General features: G+C 35.9%; 1 protein-coding gene across 1 annotated transcript in view; it reads left to right on the top strand.

Moving 5' to 3' along the window:
- LOC110382099 (protein madd-4) overlaps positions 1-14650 on the top strand; it is a 374672-nt gene that overhangs the window by 236681 nt on the left and 123341 nt on the right. The window contains exon 4 of the mRNA XM_064041070.1: positions 11541-11634. Within this exon, the coding sequence (XP_063897140.1) occupies positions 11596-11634 (39 nt within the window). The 5' untranslated portion in view covers positions 11541-11595. The remainder of the gene's footprint in view (positions 1-11540; positions 11635-14650) is intronic.

The following is a 14650-nucleotide window of genomic DNA, read 5'->3' as shown; positions in this document are numbered from 1 at the left end:
TTTTCAGTAATTAATTGAAAGATGTGTCAATATTGTTACAGTTATGTGTAGTTTGAGGTATTTTCAAGTTAATATAATGGAAATCTGTGTTTCCAATATCACAGCCTTGTTGGCTGAGGAGTTTATTTGCACATAATCCAGACAAGAAATAAACACAATAACATGGATAAAACAACAGTAGAACAATAATATATTCCCATTATTTGTAATTAATTTAATTAAAAAAAAAAAAAAAACGCATATTAGTTTTTGGTTCGAATAAAAGCTTTATTTTTAGAATTTAGTGTGCGGTTTATAATAATTTAATTCAGTACGTCGAAACAAGTTAATTAGTCTGTTCAAATATTAATTCGCAAAGCAATTACATACAATTAAATTCAATAAAATATTTTCTATAAGTACTAATATAATAAAAAGGAATCATTTTTTATTTCTTTGTTTTTACCCTAAAGCTTCCGCAACTAAAGAACCGATATTAATAAGTATCAGTAATTATTTCACAATTAATTTCTGTTAAGCCAAATAATACCCGAGTAACATAAGCTATATTTAATCCAGGTAAAGGTAGTGGTTCTCTTATGAAGCAAGTGAAACTGCGTTAAAACAGCTTGTTCATGGATACAAAAAACCTATTCTATATTCTATTCTAATAGAAGTCGTGGTAGCCTAGTGGTTAAAGCACCAGCAAACGAGGAATTCAATTCACTTCTTCAGTAATTAAGTTGAAGTTAAGACAAATATCGCAGGATCTTTGCGGACGTAACTTGGCGAATTTTAAAAGTAACTTAACGTACTACTTATCGGTCTCGATTCGAGTTAGAAAAGGTTTCAACTGTTTCTCATGCGTAGAGTATAAGACTGGATGAGTAAATGATAGTGTTGGAGAGTTAAATTAAGTCTTAACTGCCCAGTTATTTTTTACTGTAACTGTTGGGGTCAGCTGTAGGCTTAAACCCATAAAGTACCTATAACTCAGATTTTGATAAAACCTATATCTTGAACCTTTTTTTTCGAATTACAGTAGTACAAAGTCAATGCCTGCTTTCACGATGAAATGGCTGAACATCTTTAAATGAAACAAATTATGATATTATTTATTTACTTAGTTTCTACCTTCCTGTCGGGGCTGCGCGATTGTTCGAAAACGTTACCCACAAAAAAGTATCTCCTTTTCTCTTTCAATCTCCTTCAAGATGTAAATGTAACCGCTGGATAGAACTAGTAAAATACAATATTTACAACACATTCAAAACTTCCAAATCAACTATCAAAATAATGAGAGATTTCCATAAATAACACACTACAGTTACATGAATATATCTATCTGTATATCAGACCATTCGTATGCGATTTAAATAGTCCAATGTTTTTGTAATCAGTAATATGATATTTTCAACTGAGATGGTAATCGGTTGGAAAGTGTATTACGGGTTTAGGCAAGTACATACTGGGCGCTCGGCGTTGCGTTGAGCGCGCGTTGGTCGCGTACACACACCGCGCTTAGCACGGCGTTCAACGAGCGTTAGTAGGGCGAACATACTTTTGGCTCAGTTCGAAAATGGACGTCGAAGAGATTGCTTGTGTGTGGCTCCTCTACCGTCGCTATAAAAGACGACGACAAAGACAAAGAGAATATTGGGTGCACCCTATACTGAGAGATAGACTGACGCATGGGTCGTCATCGCTGGTCGTTTTTGAATTTCATCTATAAACAAATCTGAATCGAAATGCTCGGTCTCCATTTTCGTCGTCCCGTGCGTCCACTCTACACGAAAGCGCGCGATCAAATGTACAACAAAATGGCGGATCATGTATCTCGAAGCGCGCGGCTGACGCCCTCCCAACGCGCGTTTGAACGAAAATATCAAAGCGCGCGTTCGACGCGCGCTTCATCCGAAACGCGCGTTTGCATGTGTACACCTAAATAAGAACTACTGGTTCTCAAAACGCGCGTTATCAAAGCGCGCGCTTCAAAACGCCTAATGTGTACTCGCTCTTTAGAACTGTGAATATATGGAGTATTTTACATAACATGTTATGTTAGATTTACGGTGAAGTGCACTATAATCGAGCGACTTTCAGTTGTTAAAATGCCGATTTGACCAATGGTTGGCAATTTCACGGCTGGTTATAGTTTGGTTATCGTTATAGTTAAATGTGCAATGTTAAATTAGTATCAAATTTTCCTTAAATCAGTACTTACTTGACTCTTATTTGACGAAACGGGCAATAAATCTATGTAAAAGTATAAAGAGCAGCCAAATTGATAACAATAAAAATCCAAAACGTTTTATCTAGTCGGGGAATCGAAACTATGAAATTATGCTGAACTCATTATTATAGAGCCTCCCCGAATGTGTGCCAAATACTTACCTCACGATTCTTCATTCATCAAACAACTCAAAATCAATATTCAACCACTTTCAATGTTACAAGTCACAATCATTAATCTCCACTTGACTATTTAACATCCCTAACATAAAACAGTCATCACACACACACATATCCTTAAATATTATTATCAAGAAAGCATCGATCAACTTTCTTCCAAAAACACTAAAACTTAATACCTGAATAATCCCTCACAAAACAAAAGCTATAAAACGAAACCCTCCGATTTATTACACGTAAGATTATTACCCGACTGTCATAAAGGAGGTATATGTATTAGCATGTGACCCAGCTAGTTGTCTGAATATTTTATGATGGAAAAATCAATGTTTGACTCACGGTAGCTTGGTCTAACGTATTGATTTGGTTTTAGTTGGGGTATGAATATAAACACGTATTTATAACAGGGATTTTTTTCTGTGGTATCAAGTTATTGTGTAATTTCTCTTGGTAGCTTCACTCAATATGCATACATGCATTGCAATTCTTAACAACATCATAAGTAGACTAAAGAAACTTTATCTGTCTGTCTGACATGCCTTCATGCGAAAACTACGGAACAAATTGCAATAAAAGTATGTATATTGCGTCTAAAAAAGGACTAAGAAAGGCTACTTTTTATACTTCTTTAGTTTTTATTCGGTTGCTGAAAGAGGTTTTTCCAGGACGTGGTTGAAACCGTGAGAAATAGATACTTAGTATAAAACTTAACATCTTGATCACGTAAATTGGATTGAAATTCTGATTCTTAAGTTACATGTCATATTGTTTTTGTAAATCTACATTGTACATACAACCCTGTGTTTTGTAAGCTCGTCTAATTCATACTCCATTCCTTTACAAATCGTTTATTCTTGAAGTTTATTGACCTAGAAAGACATAATAGTTCGTAATTACACAGACTTGGCAAAAGGCTTTATCATTGTTTGAGACTTAAATAATACCTAGCTTTATGTACATACATGCCTTTATGTACCTTTTGATTTATGTAGTATCTACCTAGTGGATCAATATATTATGAGAATCTGTGACTCAGAAAGCAAGTTTAGCTGTCGGTCCTGCGCCTGATCTCTCTCCGGTCGTGTCGGATTGCCGTCCCATCGGCCTATGAGAGTGAAGGAATAGTGAGTGCACCTGTGTCTGCTCATATACTTACTGCTGCAAAGGTGACTGATTTCTTTGAAATGTTCGCCGCTACCAAATTGGTTAAGACTCTATTGACATACATAAATAAATTATCTGAGGATAAAAATGGACAGGTACTCTCTAAAAAGTACCGATATTCAGCTATATCCTGAAATAAATAGTAGAAAAATGCAATTTAAATATTTGAGTAGGCAATACAAGAGAGTTCACTTTGAAAAAACATAATCATATTGAGTGACCTACTTGTCTACAAACAAAACACCGGTAAATAAAAAACCTATCAATATTGATTTGAAAATGTCTCTCTGAAATTACTTGTCTTGATAAAAGTTTCAAGAATGGTCACTTGACAATACAAAAGTAGGTCGGTAGAGGAAAGTTTTGGAAAGTAACTTGAAAATGTCAAGTTACTATCCTGTATTTCTTTTGTATAATTATAAAAACAATTTTTTACATTTAGATGGACGACAAGCAGTAAAACGAATTGTCTATTTTAATTAAGGTATTGTTGACGCAGAAGGTGTAACAACCATTATTTCCAAGGGGTATGATTATACCTTAAAATGTAAAAAAACAGGTAGTCAGTTGCACCTACTTAGACTGGCTTCGCGCCAAGTGTTACCAGAAATCTATAGTCTGATGCACATTCAATCAATCAATGACGCAAAAACAAAATATTCAAACTTGAGGTTTTAATTTTTAACGCAACTGAAACTGCCTCTCAAGTTTATAAATGTCGTATGACAAATAACCTCAACATAAAGCATAAATGGATCGGTCTCACCGGGTTTCCACTCAAAGTGCGTGACGATGCGCACATCGCTATGGCGCGCAGTACAGCGGCTTCACGTTCGCAGCCACCACGGAGATGCACGAGCACCGACACTCTAAACTCACGATGACACATCAAGCTCCGCAGGCAGCTGGGAAACTCCATTCACGACCGTAATTTTGTCGCCATATTGCACAATAATCACCGTCATTGTTGAAACATGAAAATTAGATAAATTCGTTTAATTTTCTAGCATACCTTCGATAACAAGGTTGACTTGTAAAAAAAAAAAAAATGGAAACCGATACCATAACCATAACCGTGGTTACCATACTTGTACCTTCGCTGAAATTCTTCATAAATCTTCTTCTAAAAACACCATTTTAAATAATCGACGTTTCATTTTTTTGAGTGGTTATTTAGCACTATAAGGATTGCAATCTTCACGTGGCAAATTCTCCCGAAACCTTCTTGTTCTAAGTACATAGACAGCTCCATGAACATCATGTTGCGCAGTACGAAATGTTTCCACCCAGGATTCTTCCTTATGATAGCAGTATCGTAACAGACATAATTTTTTTCGCTACTATCGTTTTCAATATTTTTTTTTGAACACGTAGCAGAGCAATCCTTAACACATGTGGGCATTTGGATTACATCCCATTTCTGATGTGGGAGCGTCAGAAGGAGCCTCGCGGCGATTCTGGCTGTCACCTTCCATCGTTTGCGTTGCGACTACCGGAATTCAAAAATAAAGGCACGCTGGTATAGTCCAATGTTCCATTATTTGGTTTCCACACCATTTTACTCACAATTGCACACAATCAGTAAGATGGAATGAGATTTCGAGCCAATAGGTTAGTATGTGCACACTTCAGTTGGCACCTGTCACCAGAATGACTGCTGCCATCACTCGTCGTGACACTTACTACTCTATTCGGGGTTACCCGCTCATAATTTTAATGTTATAAACGCGCCGACATATATATTTTATCATATACCAAGATTTAACTTTAAGCAAAATATTGTAAGTTTTAATAACCATTCTTACAACTCCTAAATTAAAAACAATCCTAATAGATTTCCAGAAATTATTCTCCATAATCAGTTCTCCAGTCACCCATTTCCCCAAGGTGTTCCACAATATCAACTGCGGTAATCGTTATTGCCAGGTGCAGCCGTAGTATAAGCTTATAGCGGTAATCATAAAAACTAATGGTTTGATGGCCCATCGTCGCCCTTTTAGGCAATCTAAGTAATTATGTTATGGCCACACCTTTTTGAGGTGGGAGCTTTTCTAGGTAAACTCTCTGCTAAAAAGAAGTATTTTTTAGGATAATAATGTGTATTAATAAATCGAAAGCTGAAGATTTAGCAATTTTGTTGCATGTTAGCTTGAACACGCATACATGAACTATTGGTTTTATTCGATTTGAGAAATTCTTTCAGTGTTAGATCGTTTATCAAAGAAATCTATAAACTACCTTCTCCAAGTGTTTCTCATGGCAACTACTCCACGCATCTGGATAAAAACGAAGCCTATGGTTTTCCACTGTAAATAGGCTATCTACCATAAAAAAAAATCTCAAATCGGTCCAGTAATACCTCAGACTGGCATGTTCAAACAAAGAACTTCTGCAGCTTTATTAGTTTATATGAAAACATACAAATATTCATACCATCCAAATCAAATAACTCTTATTCTCTTCCCAGCAAAAAAGTCGATCCTTATCAATACTATATAATCTACTCCACAAACAGTTATGCAAAAAACTTCACCATTAAATCGCGATCTCCTCTACATATGATCACGAGTGCTGTACAAACAAAACAATGCAAATTATCGATATCGCCTACAGTTATCGATAAACACGTTTGATGGACATCCCTTTATCATTATGCAAAGTGAAGGAACATGGTAAGGCAATTTGAAAATTATCTTTAAGTGGGTACTTAGATAATGTATGATTTATTTGGCATATGGTTTAGGGGTATTATTTCATGGTAAATAATACCTACTTATTTCAGCTTATTTTTTTCTTAAAGTGTGATGCAATTTTTATGCATTAATAATCGACTTAATTTTTAAACTTAATTTTGTGACAAAAAAGCGCTTAAACCAATTTCGTATCGAAACCCTTCATTTTTCTTTTGTTTAACTAAAAAGTCGCCTTACAAAATACTGCTATTCATATTCCTCCAGGCGCTTACTCAAATCTACAAACCGATCTTGGAACAAACCTCCATCCTCCGAGCCTTTTTCCCAACTATGTTGGGGTCGGCTTCCAGTCTAACCGGATTCAGCTGAGTACCAGTGCTTTACAAGGAGAGACTGCCTATCTGACCTCCTCAATCCAGTTACCCGGGCAACCCGATACGCTTTGGTTAGACTGGTGTCAGACTTACTGGCTTCTGACTACCCGTAACGACTGCCAAAAATGTTCAATGACAGCCGGGACAAACAAACCTCCGTCTAGAGTTAAAAACATGAGACTAATGAGGTAACTGCTGAATTATACATGGCGTCGGCATAGTTTCTGCACTTCTACAGTTCAACACCCCATGTGCCATGCGATGACAAACAAATGAACCTTTAAAGCAAGGGTAATTTGTTTTTACGCTTAAAAATAGCATAGTTTAGTTTATTATAAAGATTTTTATTTTATCTTGAATAATCTACATATAAGTATTAATGTTATATAAAGATAAAATTTAAGAGTTTAAAGAGCTCTGGATTTAGTGAACCTTGTATTTATTTCATTTAAAAATTCTTTTACATCAATAACCAGGATAATAAATTATAGTCACTGTGACTTTATTTTATTCTGGCATAGGAAGTAGTTCTTTCGAGTGAAACTGCTCGATACAGCCAGTTTAGAATAATTTTATATCAAGAACACAATTATGTATTATTGCCACTTAAAATGAGGTATTGTAATATTAAGCGCCTGATCAATTTCTTATAGCAACGTCACGCGCGCGCTACTCTGTAAAGAATATTTTAGGCGCATTAAAGATTTTAATCTGAACCGAATCTAAAACGAAAACTGCTAAAAGCCTTATTTTTAAGTTACTTACCTACATTGTGGTAGTATTTGCGAGGCCTGTATGTATTCATAACACGCCATCTGTCACACAATGAAAATATACGAGCGAATTATGTAACTGGGAATTTACTCCGACCATGGAAAACAAAATAACTAGCGGAGATGTCATAACGCAAAATCTGCTAAGAAAGTAGCGCGACAACATGCGGGTGTTCGGGGGACGAGGAACGTTACTAGCTCCGCTCTTACACGATTTCTATGGAACACGCCCATTATTTTCAAAATAAAATCACCAAATCAATGAAGACCAATTTTTGACAGATTGGTTTTAATTTGACAAGGAACCCGAACGTCTCGGTAGTTCTAGTAACTGATCACGCCGACTCTACGTTGCTTGACCTACAAGAAGGCGCCTGACCTACCTTCCTTATGGCATCTCCGCTATCTTTCTTTCTTCCGTGCCTGCGACCCATTTCAGTACATTACATTGCTGTTTTTCCCTTTTCTTTTGATTTCTTGTGCTGTTAATTAGCTTGCTAAATGCACGTGTTTTACTAATGAAGTATGTATGGTGCTAATTTTTATTCAACTTTGTACGATTTAATAGGTCGTAAATCTGGGGAAATAAGGTCTGTGACGACTGAAAAGCTTTTTTTTAGGTGGATATAAATACTAAGGAGTATAAATAGTAAGAAGGTATATCTTACATATTGGTTAAAGAGGTTCTTATATTGATAAAAGTAGTTTTATAAGTGGGATAGCAACAAAACTAGTCATTATGTTACAGACAACATAAAAACAAAAAGATCTCAGAAAAAATACTTACAAAACTACAAAGCGAATAAAAATGAAAGCAACTAAAGATAGTGTTTTCTTCGAAAACAACAGAAAAACATGAAGTAACAACTATCGGATAAATAATGTTTATATTCCGATGTTTCCTTCGGCTATCGACGAAGGTCCGTGTCGATTCGACGAATCCTTTATGCGAAAACTTTATTCGAAACTTCGATAAACTTTGAGGAGCTCACGGATTGTTTGACGGAACCCTAGTGATGGGAAACGTTGTCGATAAAGTTTAAGGTAAATGTTTATTTTGGCTATAAAGGGGTTGATTGACTTGACAGGGTGGTTTGAAGTTAGTGGAATCAAATTTTGGCATCAAAGGTAAGGTTAGAGATGTTCTGTTCGTGTTTATTTCAACATAATACTGATTATTTGAGTTCACTGTGTCTGGACACGAATTACAACTTTTGCGATTGACAGATTATAAAACAACAATGTCTTATTTGAGAACGTGTTTAATGATTTAAAAAAAAATCGTTTAAATTGAACAAAGATTTTTATGCCTCAGACTTTCATATGTTTGTCGTCGACAAAATTAAGCAAAGATACCTTTGGTTATCCAAAAGTAGGTACGCATTATAGACACTCACACTCAATAATAACTTATTAAGTAGTTAATAATATCGATAACAATAGATTGACAGCAACACCACACGGCAATAAACCACTTATCCAAACAGTCAAGTCGATAAATATTCCCCAATGACATGTCCCCTCACTATACCGGATTTCACAAGGCCCACCCTTTTCAACGAGCACTTTTGAGTCCAATGCTCGGGGATTAATAGTTTTTTGTTGAAAAACTTAGGCTTCAGCCTTTCAGGTTCTTTCGAGTACTTTCAGTAATTGTTAGCAGTGTTCCAGTAGGATTGTAGGCTGTCATTGAGATTGAATTTGTTTGAAATCTTTATTTAATTGAAATGAAATTTGATTCGGAATTCATGAAATATAGCTACATATTCTTGTTATATTATTATTTGCTTACATAGCTTTTGATGTTTGTAGTAGAATGAATAGGATACAACTATTTCCGTATCAAATAAGTTTGAAGCTCTGAAATAGCCTTCTAGTGGCAATGATTTATGAAACAGTAATTTTTGTGTAAAGTACTAATTTGCATGTGCAAAACGGATATTGCCAGTCATCTCGTACATACGCATTTTTTATATTATTTTGACTATCGCAAAGATAATTTGGCATCTGTTATTTATCGGGATCTAAATTAATCCTCCTGATCAGTGTTGGTGATAACTGATGACTATATGTTATGAAATCTAATTGATTTTTTTCTTTGCTTGCGTCCTTTGGGTAATTCTTCCTTTCACAAACCTGCTATTAACGATTTTTCCAAAAATGTTTGTTCGCCGCTTGCGTTACATAAGCACATATGGAAAGTTCGAGAACACCGCATACGTCTGCGAAGTAATGTCTGTCATCAATAAGAGCGGATCGGAACGGCGCCGAACAGTCGGTTAGCTACTGTTGTGCCGCACGCGACTACGCGGATCTAAGGAGTATGGATGTGGTATGAGCAGAGATTTTTGAGACCATCACCATGGCCTAATGCTGATAGGTTATAAATCTCCAAGCGTATAAAACCACAATCATGAGCTAAAGCAATGCTTAGCGCGGTAAGACCGTAGATGAGAAATCAACAAAATAAAATAAAAAAACTAAATCGAAACTCGTTATTTAAACTTGGCTCCAAAATAGCACTGATTGAACGTAAGACAAAAAACAGCCCTTAAGACACCCACCCTTCACCACTTCCTATGTGTTATTGCTGGAAAGAAGAAGTGGCGCAACTAACTCCCCAGCAATCACCATTTTATCATGACGAGTTCCTCGATGTTTTAGAAGGCCCGATATATTCTCAATTTTACTGGATTATTAATCCGATGAACCTCATTGACATACAATAGTTGTCATTTAACGTTACGTAACTGCTGTTATTTTGCCAGGAGCCCTTCAAAGCTACATCTACATAAAATAAAAAAGTATCAGTAGCCTATCTCTTCCAAATTCTCTAGCTCCCGTACATTTTTCCTTTTCCAAAGTTTATGTGGCAAAGAAAGGTAGAATTATATAGCTGAAAACGTCAGCCGGATCAAGATTACACGTCGAAACGTACTTTAGAAGCAGACTTAGCTTATTTGGAGAATAAAGTCTAGATTTAGAATATATTTCTTACTATTTATTGAAGAGAAAAACGATTTCGGAATAAAAGTAGCAACGTTATTTGGTTGTCAATTTATTGATTCTATCTTGGGTTGTTTCTTTGTGAAAACAATATCGCTTCTTACATAATCACTTCTTGGCAGTCGTGTAAAAAGTTTCATAATATTTACTAGATTCTCTGTGGTTTCACCCTCGACCCGGAAGAAGTACCTGTACTTCAGTCTATTCCATAGATCTATTCCTATTACCGAGATTAAAACTGGCCTAAGCCTAAGCCTAAGGTTATTTCTCTCCTGGATAACACTTATTTCTGTGCCATATTTCATCCTAATCCACTCAGCCGTTCAAGCACTTACCTACTACGTAAAAGACAGACTTATTACCTTATAACATTAGTAAGTATGAGTGGGTACTATACTTAAGTATATGTTTTAACAAAACTATCGAAGACTATTTATTTTCCAATTGGAACATTCCAGAAGTCCATGAATCTATGCCAAAATTATGGAATAGTTATAGAAAACTTCGCAAGAATGGGAAAAGGGTATGGGGGACGCTTTATATGGCTTCGTGATGGTCGATAGGAATCTGTGCTATGGCGTATTTTATTGTAGGTATAATAGGGGACAGTAAAATCTGATTTACTTATTTATTAGTGACAAAATCTTTTCAATAATGTTCCTGAAACCTTCTCCTAAGTCTGACAAATACTATGCTACCGCATCAAAATAAGTTGGGCCAAACGTGAAATAATCGCGCACAAACATACTTACAAACAGGTTGGACTGAGAAACTCCTTTTTTCAAGTCAGTTAAAATTGCAGATTTTCATTGATAGTTATAAAATTAGTTGTAACAGAGAAAAAGTGCATGTTATGTTTCCAAAAGCTGATAAGCCATACTTCTGAGTGTGAAATTACGCGCTTTGTCTTTGTATATGTACGCTCACCGATACATCAAAGTTACACACAAGCATGGCTCACCTGCTATCGTGAAATCGCACTATACATATAATATGTCACTCAAAGTTATCCAATCTTTATTCTTAGCGCTACGTATTAAAGTCTACTTTCCTCTACTATACAAGCCATCAGTCCCGCTAAGTTGTTGGATATTGATTCTTATTGCTGTGTTTTTAAGGTATATTTTCATTTGTTTCAGGTGCAAATGACTTAGAGGCGTATAATGTCATGTGAGGAGAAGATCGCGTGACACCATGGTGATACGGTGCTTATTGCTCGTGCTTTTGTGTGCGGTGAGTAACTACCTTTATAATATAGAGAAATACATTATATACATTAGGATGTTTTCGTCACAGTCTTTTTATTGTAACACTGCTGGGGACAGGCCTTTTCTCACACGGAGAAGGATTGAGCGTTATAGGATGTTTTGTAGGGAGAAAAAATATTTCTCTTGATTGGACTTGCTAGCTATGTACATTCTAAATATCAATATATTCAGAATGCTGCATTGAGAATGCTGTTCAATTCCCAAAAATATCACTTTGCTCTGGGATCCTAACACCTTTCAATAAATCAGTATTGATTTGTTTTAATACTGACTGGTCAATGAAATAACCTGAAATGCAATGACATCTATTGCCAGAAGTAAAATAAAACTTCATCCGTACATCACATAAGACTAAAACTTCTGACAGAAATACAGACAGATCATTCTCCTTTTTCTGAACAGACCATAAAAACTTGAAAGCCAGACATCAGAATTAAGCAAACACCTTCATTTTATTTCAGCAATAATCGTTACTCATCGCCCATTCGAATACAGACGATAAAAACAAATGAACTATCTGTGTATGTATGTGTGTGTATTTGAGAGAGTGTGTGTGTGTGATCGTAAACAGCCAATCATAAAAGAGTATAATTGTGACTGATAGATATCTTGTTAGTGGTAGTTTATCTATGCTTAATATAATAAAGATCGAATATGTTTTGTTTAAAGGCTCCGAATATATTGAACCGATGTTAAGAAATAGTAGATTAGAATCAATAGAAGTAACATAGGCTATATTCTAATTATAATAATTCCCGGTAATAGTTCCTACAAGACGCGGGTGACCCTGCGGGCAAACGGCTGGTAATATTATAAAGCTGTAGAGTTTGTTTGTTTGCACATGCTAATCGCAGGAATTACTGATCCAATTTGAAAAATCCTTTCAGTGTGAGGTATCCCATTTATATAAAAGTCTATAAGTTATCTTTTTCTCAAGGTGAACTGAATAGGTGCCACGGGATGCGGCTGAAAGGGATAGTAGAAGCTAGTCTATAAACTGCCAACCACAATTACTATTCGAGAAGTAAACATGGACCAATAATTGTATTCATAAAGGCTAAGGAAACCAAAACTATGGTCAACTATAGTCTATAAACGAATAACTTTATCTCGGGTCGTCTTTGTAACTAATGTTTACTTTGAGAGGTTTTACCGTTCAATGAGTTTTGACTCTTGGGATATCCTTGAATATGGGTTTTGGGTATTTTCGGTAAAAATAGATACACGTGTTGTCCTTTTTCTCTGCCTCATTGGTCAAGTCGGACACATGCTATCCGACTTAACTGCTCAGGCTTTACATTTAATCATCATCATCATCATCTCAGCTTTAGGACGTCCACTGCTGAAGGCCGATGGCCTCCCCCTTAGATCTCCACAGATACCTTGGAGGCGACCTGCATCCAGCGTTGACGGCGACCTTTATAAGGCTTTAGATTTCCTGTGTATTAAATTTTATTTAAATCGGTTCAGGAGTTTTGGCGTGAAATCATGACAGATATGCAGAGTAACTTTTCCATATAGATTTATTGGTTGATCTATACTATCACATATACTTTATGATATCCCGATGTAATAAAGAGGGCATATTTTTATGTCTGTTTGTTTGTACCCTGTAGACGCCGAAACTACTGAACCGATTTGAAAAAGTTTTTACTGTTGGGAAGCTTCCGAACAGTGGATAATGTAGCATGACCACAGAGTAGACCAAGGCCTAAGAAAAGATAGATGGATTGCCTGAAAGATGACATGAATAGGAAGGGAGTGAGTGTCAGTACGACGAGTGACATGGAAAAATGGAAGAAGATGACATTTTGCGCCGACCCCAAATAAAATTGGGAACAGGACAGGAGGAAGAAAACATGACCCTTTTTTTTCTTTTTTTTAACGATCCCAAAAATCATCAAATGACCCCTCCCGCTGTGGGTTAGCAGCGGTGAGGGAGTGTCAGACTCTTACTGACTAAAAACCGTCGTGTTCCGTCATAGGCCTTTTATGTACCAGGGCCGCGGTATCTCTTTCGAACAACCCGCAGCCCCGGCAGAAGAAAACATGACTTCTGAGTCATGTACACGGGACGAGAGAGAATCCACAGGAAAGCAGTTGTCTTATACTATAGATAATTTCATACCTCTAAAATAACGATACCTAAAACCAAGTTAAAATCTCATCGCAAATGAAAAGTAAATTCCAGCTATCCTCACTTAGCAAATAGTGCATTTTCCGTCCATTTTCACGTGCGGAGTGGATTTCCTAAGGTATAATATGATAGTGGGTGCATTATAGTTGCATTAACTGTGGTTATTTTAGCTGAATCTCCGGTGCAGTGCAGATTGAGTTTGTTAGTATAGTGGTGCAAGGTACGAGAGGGCGCGTCATTATTTTGTGATTTTCATTTGTTAGTTGCGAGTAGAAATTGACTGGTTTATGCTGGTGGCGTTGCTTGCTTCTAAAATAGTAATAGTGGTTCCATGTGTCTGAATATATGCTTATAGATTGATATTATTACCTATAATAAATGTGTACCTATCAATATAATTCGCACTTTCGAGCGGATTTTTTGGACACGATAGTTTTCTGTATTCAAATTACTATGAGTTTATGAAACATGCCTACTGTGATTAAAGTATTTGCGGCAGTTATGAAAATTTACCGATATTCTGGAATACAAATAGCTATAAAATCAATAAGTAAAGAGAGTGACTGTTTACTTACCTGTTGATTAACTCATTAACCATTTATCTCAACTCAGCACGGAGAGTCTTTTTTGATGTTTGACTAAGATAAAAAAAAAAATATTTTCCTCTTTTAGCAAACCGTTAAAAGCGTCTAACTTGGACAATGTAGTTAGAAACCTAATTAGATTCTTTACTTTTGCATCAGTACATTACTTCTCATACAAGTTATTATATCCTAGCATAACTAAACAAACAAATCCTTTCTCACACAGAAAGTTAGTCTGTTTTTTTTTTTTCAAAAATGGT

The sequence above is a fragment of the Helicoverpa armigera genome, chromosome 24, assembly GCF_030705265.1.
Source record: "Helicoverpa armigera isolate CAAS_96S chromosome 24, ASM3070526v1, whole genome shotgun sequence".
NCBI lineage: Eukaryota > Metazoa > Arthropoda > Insecta > Lepidoptera > Noctuidae > Helicoverpa > Helicoverpa armigera.
Note: the sequence above shows the minus strand (reverse complement) of the source record. Positions and strands in the feature narration are given on the sequence as shown.